This window comes from Schistocerca serialis, chromosome 2 (genome assembly GCF_023864345.2).
Source record: "Schistocerca serialis cubense isolate TAMUIC-IGC-003099 chromosome 2, iqSchSeri2.2, whole genome shotgun sequence".
Taxonomy (NCBI): Eukaryota; Metazoa; Arthropoda; class Insecta; order Orthoptera; family Acrididae; genus Schistocerca; species Schistocerca serialis.
In genome coordinates, this window is record NC_064639.1 from 648,427,072 (window position 1) to 648,439,646 (window position 12,575).

At 41.4% G+C, this 12,575-nt stretch overlaps 1 protein-coding gene across 1 annotated transcript in view; it reads left to right on the plus strand.

Annotated features, from left to right (window-relative positions):
* LOC126456306 (juvenile hormone esterase-like) overlaps positions 1-12,575 on the plus strand; it is an 87,465-nt gene that overhangs the window by 11,837 nt on the left and 63,053 nt on the right. Inside the window, exons 2-4 of the mRNA XM_050092057.1 lie at positions 2,302-2,442; positions 4,958-5,117; positions 5,227-5,412. Of these exons, the coding sequence (XP_049948014.1) occupies positions 2,302-2,442; positions 4,958-5,117; positions 5,227-5,412 (487 nt within the window). The remainder of the gene's footprint in view (positions 1-2,301; positions 2,443-4,957; positions 5,118-5,226; positions 5,413-12,575) is intronic.

The following is a 12,575-nucleotide window of genomic DNA, read 5'->3' on the forward strand; positions in this document are numbered from 1 at the left end:
CAGAGTTATTCATCTGTTACTCTTTCTCTATTGAAAACACAGTACTCAGCGCTTTTTCTCATATTGGCTAGTCTATTTCTCGTGACAACTAGTGGTCACTTTCGCATTACCTTGCGGTATACGGATGATTTTGATAGAGTGTGCATTTCACAGATTCCACATTTAAACATCCAACTCGATAATGAAACCAGATTTGAAGTCCCAGCTATATGTGACAGTTAAACATAAGTCAGTGATGCTGCTTCCGCGCCAGCTAAAGTCCATTATGAAATATACTAACTCCCCCGCCATGTTAATGTTCTCCAGCTGCGAAAACATGCGTAACTCGAAAACACTGTGATGTTTAAAATGCCCCAACTGCTTCTAAAATCCGATTATCAGTTAAATTCAAAGTACTGAAATGGCGCGGCTGCGCTGTCACCCAGAAAACTAAGATGAATTCCTTACTCAACGCTGCTGAAATTCACCACCACCTCGCCACAGGAGCTACTGCCAGTACTGACTGCCAAAAAGCGACTGACTAAGAAGTGTCACAAGATGTAGTAGTGTCACCGGTTTAGCATGTTCGAAACTAGAGCACACTAGTCACGTCACCATTCGCTTCAAGAGTATCGTCATAATGACCATAAGTAAAGGAACATTGATCCTCTTGCAAAAAACATCTGAAATGAGCACCACCCAATTATGGCCGCTTTCCGACTTCACAAAATAATGTAGGATACGTGTTACTGCAAAAGTTAGTAGAAAGTGACTATGGACGCGTCATGAATAAATTCCGAAATAATGAAATACTAGCTGATTTGCTTTCGTAAGTTTGTCGTATCGAAACAATGTGGTCTTTTATGTGGTGCCCTTGGTTTAATTAAGACTCACTAAATTCGAATTACAGCTGCTTTAACTAGTAGCCTGTTTCAAAGGCAAAGATGTAGCATAGCTCGTGCTGTCGTCATGACATGGAATTGTGTGGTAAATTGAGCGCTGGTCAAATTATTCGAGTTGTGTTTGTCAAAATCGTTGGTCCTCTGAATCAAGTCAAATTTCGAAAAAACTATGTTAGATATCTTCACTTAAAACTTACGGGCTGATAGGCCATGGTCGATGTATAAACCTCTCCCCTGACGTTTCTTCTCCGACTGCGAGAGACGTCCTCCGAGGTAAAGCGGCAAGTTGCAGAGAAAGCACCATACCATGGCCTGCACGTTCACCGGATCTGACGTCCCCGAATTTCTTTCCGTGGGGAAAGTTGAACGATATTTTCTATCGTGATCTTCCGACAACGCCTGACAACATGCGTCAGCGCATTGTCAATGCATGTGCGAAATTACAGAAGGTCAACTACTCGCTGTTGAGAGAATTGTCGTTACGTGTATTGCCAAATTCAATGAGGTTGACGGACATCATTTTGAGCATTTATTGCATTAACGTGGTATTTACAGGTAATAACGCTGTAGCAGCATGCGTTCTCAGAAATGATAAGTTCACAAAGGTACATGTATCACATTGGAACAACCGAAATAAAATGTTCAAACGTACCTACATTCTGTATTTTAATTTTAAAAAAAACCTACCTGTTACCTACGGTTTGTCGAAAATTGTGAGCCATATGTTTGTGACTATTACAGCGCCATCTATCACAAAGCGAAAAAAGTGGTCCGACTAAAACATACATATTTCTTTATGTACTACACGAATATGTAATAAAAATGGGGGTTCCTATTAAAAAAAACGTAGTTGATATCCGTTTGACCTATGGCAGCGCCATCTAGTGGGCCTACCATAGCGCCATGTGATTTCCCCCTTCAAGCTAGACTTGTTTCGTCTTTGTAGTTTTTCCGTTTGACGCTTATTTCGTGAGATATTTGGCCGGGTCACGATCAATGGACCACCCTGTATTGTTGCTTCACACCTAAGATTCATAAAATACAATATAAATATTGATTAAATTTCGTTATTTATCAGAAAATTCTTGAAGAATCGACAGTAGTCACAATCTACAGCACATCACTATGCACTAATTAGAAAATGGAAATCATCTTTAGTTATGGTTACCTATTCTCCCACGTATTTTCGGGATGTAAGTAAGTTGATGGTGTTAATTACTGGTTGGGCCCTGTAACAAGGAATGTTTCTGAAACAAGGAAGTTCTCATACATTTCCATACTCAAAAGTAATTTGTTGTTATTTGAATTGAATCGCACCACCAACAGTTACGACAAGGACGTAGATAGGAAAATTAACAATTGCGTGACTACAGAATTACGGACTCATGGTCCTAAAACTGTATGTGTTTTTATCTTTCAGTCTCCAGAACCACCAGAAAAATGGAGTGGTATACGAAACGCCACAGTTGAACCTAATGTAGCACCTCAAATGGACGTATTTTTCGGTAATCAGTATAAAGGAGGCGAGGACTGCCTGTACCTAAACGTGTACACACCTAAGGTAAGTTTCCATAATTTTTGTTATTCATTGAAGTTTCTCATGCTCTTCTCTGCAATCATAACTCACAGGATAAATCAGTTTATGTATCATACGACATATCGCTCAGTATCGGCTATCATTTCATTTTGACAGATTTAACGAAGTTTGATATACTGAGGTATACTAGACGATCAGTAATTCCTTTCTTTATTTGCATAGGGGAAGGCAGTAACTTTCCACCAGGAAAGTAGTTCTGAAATGCTTACGCAACAAAATCCACTGTTCAATAATACAGTGTTGTCGTCGTGATACAGCGTACTATTTTGTAATGGAGCAGCACAGTTGTTGTAGGCCATATTTCAAATCTCTAGAACAGCATACTACTGTATTTGAACACGTTGGAAGCTGTTGATTTACTTGTAGTACTTTGCGCAGTGAGTTCATGGTTGTTCAAATGGAATCATATTAGCACAGAGCGCTAGGCACGGTGTCGAAGAAGTATCTACATGTCTTACCTCATATGAACTTTTGAGCACTGGCATATTTTCGCATGTGTCCAAAAATTAAAGCAACGAACTGCTGTTTCCCCATCCAGTGTCTAATTCATGGTATAATCGTATAAACTGTCGACAGATGTCATTACGATCGGACGAAGGCAGCAATAACGTCAGGGCACCCATCAAGCGGGGTAGTGTTTGCAGCGTACTCCCATAACCACAATCTCTGTGCACAGAGTCATAGACGGTGCTGCACGTCTCAGAATAGACACCTACTGACTCTCTACTGTGGACAACACTTACAATATCGAACTGTGACAGATCTATTAAAGAACTGCTTGTTCACCCTCTTCTGGAGTACAGCTGTGAAGTGTGGGATCCGCATCGGATAGGATTGACCGAGGGACAAAGAAAAATTTCTGAAGAGGGCCTATCGTTTTGTATAGTAGCGAAATAATGGAGACTGTGCCAAGGAGATGATACATGGATTTGGGGGGGGGGGGAGGGAGCAGAGGGGACAGTCTTTAAAACAAAGGTGGTTTTTGCTGCGGCAAGACCTTCTCCTGAAATTTCAGTTACCAGATATCTCCTCGCAATGTGAAAATATTCTATTGTGACCCACTTACACAGGGAGGAACGATCATCATCATAAAGTAAGAGAAACCAGAACTCGCACGGAAATGTATGATTGTTTGTTTTTACAGTGCGCTTTTCTAAAGTGGAACGCTAGAGAAACAGCTTAAAGGTGGTTCGATGAACCCTTTACGAGAAATTTAATCGTAACTTGCGAAGTAATCATATGGATGTAGATGCAGAAAGAATTTAAACATGGTTGTGTGATTGATTAAAAAACTTGTTTTCTTTAATTGTCATGACTCTTTCCGTCTAAAGCCCATCATATGATGTCATCTTTCAAATTTTACAGAAACCTAAATTTCTTATAAAACTTAGTTGTAAATGAACAGTACTCAAGAACAAAGTCTTATCTGGTACAGAAAGACGTATCATTTTAGATACAAATATAGGAGGCTTTGATGTAACACATATTATTAATATGTACAATAATAGGTAGCATCAGTTCTTGGGTCGTTGCTCATCCGACCAAGTGGAAATGAGTACACCATTAGACTAAGTTAAAACTTCACAAGTTTGAACTGGGTTGGACGAGCAACGACCTAAGAATTCTTATTTTGTGATAAAAATGAAAATGTGTTTCTATGCTAAGTTACAGACCCAATTTACGCCGTAACAGATTTCATTTAGTCCTATCTTGATAATTATTTTATATATGTCCAAACAAAAACGCAAGTAAAGATTTTCGTACTCTGATTTTATGGTAACGTGTCACTTGAATATTTATAAGTATGTTTGGATTTTTGCCGGTGGGTGGCCAAGTAATTTTGTAAGTGTTTTATACTCTGATAAGCACTTTCAGCAACCGTGGCCTAAAAATTTAAAGGTAATACTTTCATAGGCCACGACTCTGTGTGACGCCGTTTAAATCTGCATCGAAACGCTTGCCCCGCCTAGCGTAATCAAGCCTCCTCCCAGCACACACGGTAACGCTAGCCATTTCTCGTATGGTAGTTCAGCAGTTAAGATGGAAACTTTGCAACTAATGTTGGTATCATTTATTGATCATTATAATAATATGTGTTACATCAAAGTCTCATAAATTTGTATCTAAAATGGTACGTACCTCTGCGCCAAGGAACATTTTGTTCTTGAATATTGTTCGTTTAGTCTGACTTTTGTAATAAATTATCGTTTCAGTGAAATTTACAGCGTAACCTCTTACACCTTTGCTTGTAATACGTCATTAGATGATGTGTGAAACCTGAAAAGTGTCATAACAATAAATGTAGTCGACTATTTCTAAGCAACCCCATTGCGTTTTTAAATTATTTCCAATAATTACTTTGATATCCTCTCGTTTTTAGAAAGGAGAATTGTAAATACACAGTGACACAATCGTGTTCTGCTTCTTAGATGTGTCACATTTGCTTCATTTCAAAAGTTTCGTATTTTCTGTCTTTAAGCTTCCGACAGGAGCCAGTGCCAAACTGCTTCCAGTCATGGTGTGGATTCATGGAGGTGCATTTATGATGGGCTCTGGAAACACGGATCTTTACGGACCTGAACACTTACTGGAACACGATATTGTGCTGGTGACTCTCAATTACCGTGTGGGTGTACTAGGTGAGGCCACTGCGGTCAGCTACGTATACGCTATGGCGTTTAGTACGGCTGTTGTTCTAGTCATCGACTCTGGGTTCATAACATGATTTTATCACCTGTTTGTCTGCAGGTTTCTTATCAACTGGAGATGAGGTGATCCCCGGGAACGTTGGTCTCAAAGATCAAGTGATGGCCCTCAAATGGGTCAAGAGTAACATAGCCAACTTCGGAGGAGACCCACAGAACGTCACAATATTTGGCGAGAGCGCTGGCGCGATGTCCTGTCATTTGCTACAAATCTCTCCTGCAGCTAAAGGTTTGTCGCTATAGTTTTCTGCTTTCCTAACAGTCATTTATTGACTTTTTGGGATCTTTTAAATTTGATTAATACGTGCTTCGTCGTGATGTGAAGTGGCGAGAAATCTCAGGTGCTTAGCTACGAGGTAGTGCAGTGGTAAGACACTGGACTGCTTCTCCACTGGACGGTGGTTCGAATCCGATGGTTCCTTTGACATGGTGCTCCGATTTCCTTCCCCTTCGTTTGTCATTTCGTCTCCGAAGACTACATTGTTCGCGGACTGTTACACACTAAATATCCTTTATGTGGCGCATAGGCGTCAAGTTCAGCACTCTCCCAACGGTGTATTGCCTGTGAGATAAACTGTAAGACATTTTACACGACTGATTAGTTAAATAAATCGTTTATCGACAGATATAGCTCAATTCTCGCCCACCCTACACCTGTAAAATTGTCTTACAAAGATCTCATCTGACTTTGAGCGAAGAGATAAGTGGAGTAGGCTTAACGCTCCTACAATTAATGATGTAGCCGCAGCAGCACTCTAATTCCCTTAAGAGAAAGTGGGTCTGACCACTGGATATGAAAACGTGCATCCGTGAAGGTCAAGGTACTACATCGAAGTGGTACCTAACTTCCAGAGACATCTCCACTAAGACAAAACATGATAAGAGAGCAGCACGTCACAAGAAAATCAGAACACGTCAAGTTTCCACAGAAAGAAAGTTTATTCGCTTTTACCAGTTGCGTCTCTTCAGACAAAACCAGCTCCAGTTAATAGCTCCAGGATTTAATACAGGTACTGCGGACCCATCACATTCGCACTCTCCTAGCTGCAACACCGAACGGTGTGGCACAGAGTTCGCATATTGGACGCATATTCTGGAGGACAACGGTTTAGATCACCATCATATTTAGGGTTTCCATCACTTCCCTAAGTCGTTTAAGGCAAATGTCGGGACGATTTCTTTGAAAGTTCAAATGGTTCAAATGGCTCTGAGCACTATGGGACTCAACTACTGTGGCCATCAGTCCCCTAGAACTTAGAACTACTTAAACCTAACTAACCTAAGGACATCACACACATCCATGCCCGAGGCAGGATTCGAACCTGCGACCGTAGCAGTCGCGCGGTTCCGGACTGCGCGCCTATAACCGCTAGACCACCGCGGCCGGCCTCTTTGAAAGTGCACAGCGGAATTCCTTACTTGTGTTTCTTCTCTGATGTTGTTGTCGATGGGTCGTCACATACTAATATTTCTTCATTCGTTTCTAAGCCACAACACTCGGCTGCAAAAATTAAAAATTAAAATCAGCTCAAAGCTACATGGAAACATTCCGTAACGAAATGAAATGATCTTTCACACTTACAGTATATCACTAACTTATGACGTCAGTAGCTCCAGTTATGACCTACATCAAAGACGGCCCACAGCGACCTCCCCACATCAAGGAGTATAGTCCGATCAACGCTCAGATCTCAAGAGCTCCAAGTACCTCGTAAACTGTTTTTCACCCAACAAATAATGAGCTGTTGACTCTTAATTCAAACGCTGTCGTCTTGAGTTGTTACCCATTTCTCCAGCAAAAAGCGCTTGTCTTGTTTATACTGTCTCCCAGCAGGAGTGATTATTTCCAACTTAATGATACTGGGAGAATATCTGTCATCGGCGGAAGGTTTTTAAGCATTAATTGAGCTTACCTCAACACCAATAACCTTCCCAGTAGTCCGTCATGGTGAAGTAATCACATTGGTGATGACAGCAATAATATAGTCATCGAAAAATAAGGAAACTCCTTGCAGATGAACCTCTGAAGGATGTTTACTAATTGTCAATGAACAGTAATGTTACATTTAACATAAATAAAAGATTGTCATGGATATTAGTTTGCAGAGAGAAAGTGATACGTCTATAAACTGGATAACAAATTTCCTAGGAATGAATATTGGTTGTCAGTTGAAGTTATGTGAACGTAAAAAGATACTTGCAAAAAGAATTTCATCAGTATGGTAAGTCGTGACTGTCTCGTCATCAGTGTGTGAAAGCCAGTGTCTTTTAAGTGCGTAATACTCGTACGCCCACTTAGTGCTTACCTGCGTAACTTCACCATGGAGAAAAAACGCAAAAAATTGTAGACACTTTTCAAAATACAAAAAGGAGTATAAAATAAGTAAAAACCAATTGCGTTCATCATAAAGATGTGATAAAAGATTTAGGTTTACCAATCCGTAACGCACATCAAAAATAGCTCATGGACCAAAATCTAAACAGAAATTACCAAAAAAGAATAAAACCCAAAAGAGCTGTCTAGCAAAGAATTAAGTTGTACAGTAAATTACTATGTGAAATTACACAGATAACCACAACAATTATATTGGAATATGGGAGTTTGGAATTGCCTGTTGAGCAATTTATTATGTAAAGAAAGCGTTATTTAGGCAAAATAGAATAGCCGTTGAAGGACATCATGCCATACATCGGCAGTACAGTATCAGCTTTTTCTCCGGAAATCTTACGCCGAAGCTCTGCAGTGGGTAATATTAACATCTAAACGTCTTTCTGATTTCACAATCTTACTCCTTCAAGAAAAATGATGATTAAGTTTTTCAGGCAGACAAGTAGGAAGTTGCGGTACACGAAATGAAAGCTAAACATGACCGTTACGATCCTGTCGCCAGCGGACAGTTTGCGTGTAGCGTGCCCATTGAATGGTTTTGAGAAACTGGTGGACAGTGTCGCATTGGCTTTTTACTTTCTGAACTATCTTCCTGACCTGGGAGTATGTTAACGCCTGCATACAAGATTTATGGTTTTTGGGTTTAAGTGATGGCACTTTGGGGAAAGTAGAAGAACTGAGACGTTATTTTATAAAGCTGCAAGTGCTATATATTCCAATATAACTCGTCTCCGTGCGAACAGTCCTTGGAAAGCCTAACGGTACCGACCGACCGACTTGTCATCCTTAGCCGATAAACCCAGGCGTCGCTGTATCCGGATATGAATCGGCATGTGGTCAGCAAACCGCTCTCCCGACCGGAGCCACTGTTTTTCAGCCAAGTAGCGCCTCAATTGGCCTCACAAGGCCTCAGTGCACCCTGCTTGCCAACAACGCTCGGGAAAACCGGACGGTCACCCATTCAAGTGTTTGCCAAGTCCGACAGTGCTTCACTTCGGTTTATTGACAGGAACCGGTGTTATCACTGCGGCAATGCCATTAGCATATATTATATTCGTCGTTAATCCCAACGCTTTGTAGAAATTGAGCTAGACACTGTAACTTCAGTTTGTTTCTCAGTATAATATGTTAAGCACATTGTAACGAACAAAACCAAAACAGGCAATATTGTCAGTCGACATAATACACGTTGTTGTTGTTCTTCTTGTTTTAGGGTGCAAGACACCTGCGTTCGTAAGCACTCGTGTCATTACTTAAAACGGTCACTTAACGGATGGAGTTGAAGTCGATAATACTCAGAGCCTAATCGACTGGAATGGAGGGACAGCTAAAAACAATCACTTCCCCCTTGAGGAGGAAATTGATACGGTTAATAATTAAATTTCGTTCGACATATTACTACAACGAATAAAAAGTAAACCACGATCTACAGTTCGTGCTGTATCTGCTAAAATATCTGATTGTTCAGCTAACAAACATACGTTGGAACGTAAACGACTGTAAAATAGTCATAGGGTCAGAAAATGTCATACTGTTGATAGCTGGTTGCAGTAAATACAGAGTGGTGCGAGGCCTCCACTTAAAAATGACGGTGACCGAAACGACAGCGCCCAGTACGCAGCAGAGCTGAAATATCTCCTCCCTACGAGAGGAACGAGAGAAAGACGTCAAGTCGTCCAAGCTGTTGGGAAGTGCTTAATTTCCCGCAGTTTGTTCCCATATAGATAAAATCAAGGTCCAAGCCGGAGGGACACAGTGTTCCTATTTGATGGAACAGAATAGCTAAAAGGCCTAGGTAATCCATTCCGTTGTCGCCATCATCAACGAACGAGTGGAGGCATTCGTGAATTCGTTGTACTCTACCATCTAGTGAGCAAGATGTATGAGACAGCAGAAATACCCTCAGAATTCAAGAAAAACATAATAATTCCTATCCCGAAGAAAGCAGTTGCCGACAGATGTGACTATTAGCGAACTATCAGTTTAATAGGCCACGGCTGCAATATACTAACACGAATTTATTTACAGACGAATGGAAAAAGTGGTAGAAGCTGACCTCGGGGAAGATCAGTTTGAGTTCCGTAGAAAGGTTGGAACACGTTAGGCATACTCACCCTACGACTTATCTTACAAACTAGATTGCCGGCCGAAATGGCCGTGCGGTTAAAGGCGCTGCAGTCTGGAACCGCAAGACCGCTACGGTCGCAGGTTCGAATCCTGCCTCGGGCATGGATGTTTGTGATGTCCTTAGGTTAGTTAGGTTTAACTAGTTCTAAGTTCTAGGGGACTAATGACCTCAGCAGTTGAGTCCCATAGTGCTCAGAGCCATTTGAACCATTTAGAAAATAGATTAAGGAAATGCAAACCTAAGTTTGTAGCTTTTGTAGACTTAGAGAAAGATTTTGAAAAATGTTGACTGGAATTCTTTCAAATTCTGAAGGTGGCAGGGTAAAATACAGGGAGCGAAAGGCTATTTACAATTTATACAGAAACAAGATGGCAATTATAAGAGTCGAGGGGCATGTAAGGGAAGCAGTGGTTGGGAAGGGAGTGAGACAGGTTTGTAGCATATCCCCGATGTTATTCAATCTGTATATTGAGCAAACAGTAAAGGAAACAAAAGAAAAATTCGGAGTAGGAATTAAAATCCATGGAGAATGTTTGAGATTCACTGATGACATTGTAATTTTGTCACAGACAGCAAAGGATCTGGAAGAGCAACTGAACGGAATAGACAGTGTCTTGAAAGCTGGATATAAGATGAACATCAACAAAAGCAAAACGAGGATAGTGGAATGTAGTCGGATTAAATCGAGTGAAGCTGCGGGAATTAGATTAGGAAATGAGAAGCTTAAAGTAGTAAATGAGTTTTGCTATTTGGGAAGCAGAATAATTTATGATGGTCGAAGTAGAGAATATATAACATGTAGACTGGCAATGGCAAGGAAAGTGTTTCTAAGGAAGAGAAATTTGTAATATCGAGTATAGTTTTAATGGGCAGGATTTCGTTGCTGAAAGTATTTGTATGGAGTGTTGCCATGTATGGAAGTGAAACGTGGACGGTTAATTGTTTAGACAAGAAGAGAATAGAAGCTTTCGAAATGTGGTGCTACATAAGAATGCGGAAGATTAGATGGGTAGATCATATAATTAATGAGGAGGTATAGAATAGAGTTGAAGAGAAGAGAAATTTGTGGCACAACTCGACTAGAAAAAGGGATCGGTTGGTAGGACATATTATGAAGCATCAAGGGATCACCAGTTTAGTATTGGAGGGCACCGTGGAGGGTAAAAATCGTAGAGGGAGACCAAGAGATGAATGCACTAAACAGATTCAGATGGATATAGGTTTTTGTTGATATTGGGAGATGAAGAACCTTGCACAGGATAGAGTAGTATGGAGAGCTGCATCTAACCAGTCTGTGGACTGAAGACCAAAACGACACAAGGAGTTGTATGAGTATAGTGTACAGAGACTCTGGAGAGCACTGAGGGAATCGGAACAGTTGACGAGCCTGTGTCTCGGATGTACTGGATGGCCTAATAGTAAGCGGAAAGCTCTGCAGCAAAATTCGAGCACTGATCTAGAAATCGGTGTCAAAAATTTTCGTTGCCAATGAGAAAGGCGCATCCGGCAGCACAGTCGGTCTTAGAGTCATCATTTAAGGTGAAGGTGTGGCATCCAAGTTGCATGCAAAGTTCTAGAAACTTACAGCGATAGGTTGATTCTAGAGTAGAGTACTTGGGAAGCAAACTATGTCCAAGATGAACGCAGACCAATACCCAGAGCCAAAACTGTGAAAGGCTCTCAACCATCGCCAATGTGGAAGCTGATGTAAGGTTAAGTTTCCGAAGCTGTATACGAAAGCAAACTCCGGGAGGCAACAAAGATGTTCCGCTTACACCGTACTGGTGGTCAAATGAGTCCCAAAAATGGATGCGTAAAATGAATGGTTGGACACAGAGGACACACGGCAAGCGTCGGAGAACACCACGATGGGAGGCTTAGGAGAACACCACGTGGTATGACAGCGGTAGTTTGGCAGCATCTGCTTAGAGACCCATAACTGAGCTAGTGTGGAAAGTACCAGTGGCCAAACGTGTGCTTCGATGGTGGACTGTGTTGAGAAGGGGTAAAATAGATCGTCGTGCAGTTGGGAAAACGAGACACCCATTGTACATTTTTGATTGGAAAAGGAATTGGTATGAGTGAAGGAGGATTTTTCGATCTGCTCCACTTGAAGAACCGTTTAAAACAGGATATTTACATATCGGTTACAGCGTGCTGCCAGATACGATATGTGAGACTACCAACGGAGTTCCCTGTTGAGCGAGAGCGCCAAGAATTTCGTGGTTTTGACAAACGACAAAGCAACAGGATCGAGACGTAAGGACGGTGGAAGAAACTCCTTACACCACTTGAAGTTCAGACAGACAGCCTTTTCAGTGGAAATGTGGAAGCCGTTTCCGGTTATGCACGACTAAAGACGGTCGAGACGTCGCTCAAGTAAACAGGTCTGTTAACAGCTGCAGTAGATCGTAAAGTCATCGGCCAAAAGGGAGCGTGATGTGCCAGACGGGAGTCGGTCCCTGATCGGGTTAACCGCTACGGAAAATGAGGCTACGCTCATCACTTAGCCCTGAGGCAGCCTCTTCTCCTGAATAAAAGTATTCGACAATGCCAAACTCTCACGAACTTTGCAAAACTGTTCTTTTATAAATTCTGCAATTAAATGTGATAAGGGGCCTCGGAAGCCCCAGATGTGCATTGTACGGAGAATGCCCGTTCTCCAACAGCTACCATAAGCTAAATCAAAAAACACGTCTACAGTGTAGCATCTGCGCAGAAAATTGTTCATAATTTGGGTTTTCAGAGTGACGAGATGATGAGTTGCAGAGTGTTTCTTATGAAATCCACGTTGTACGTTTGTTAGCAAAGTCAGAGATTCAAACCTTCACACCAGCCGATAACTGATCATGGTTTCCATCACGTTGCTGACACT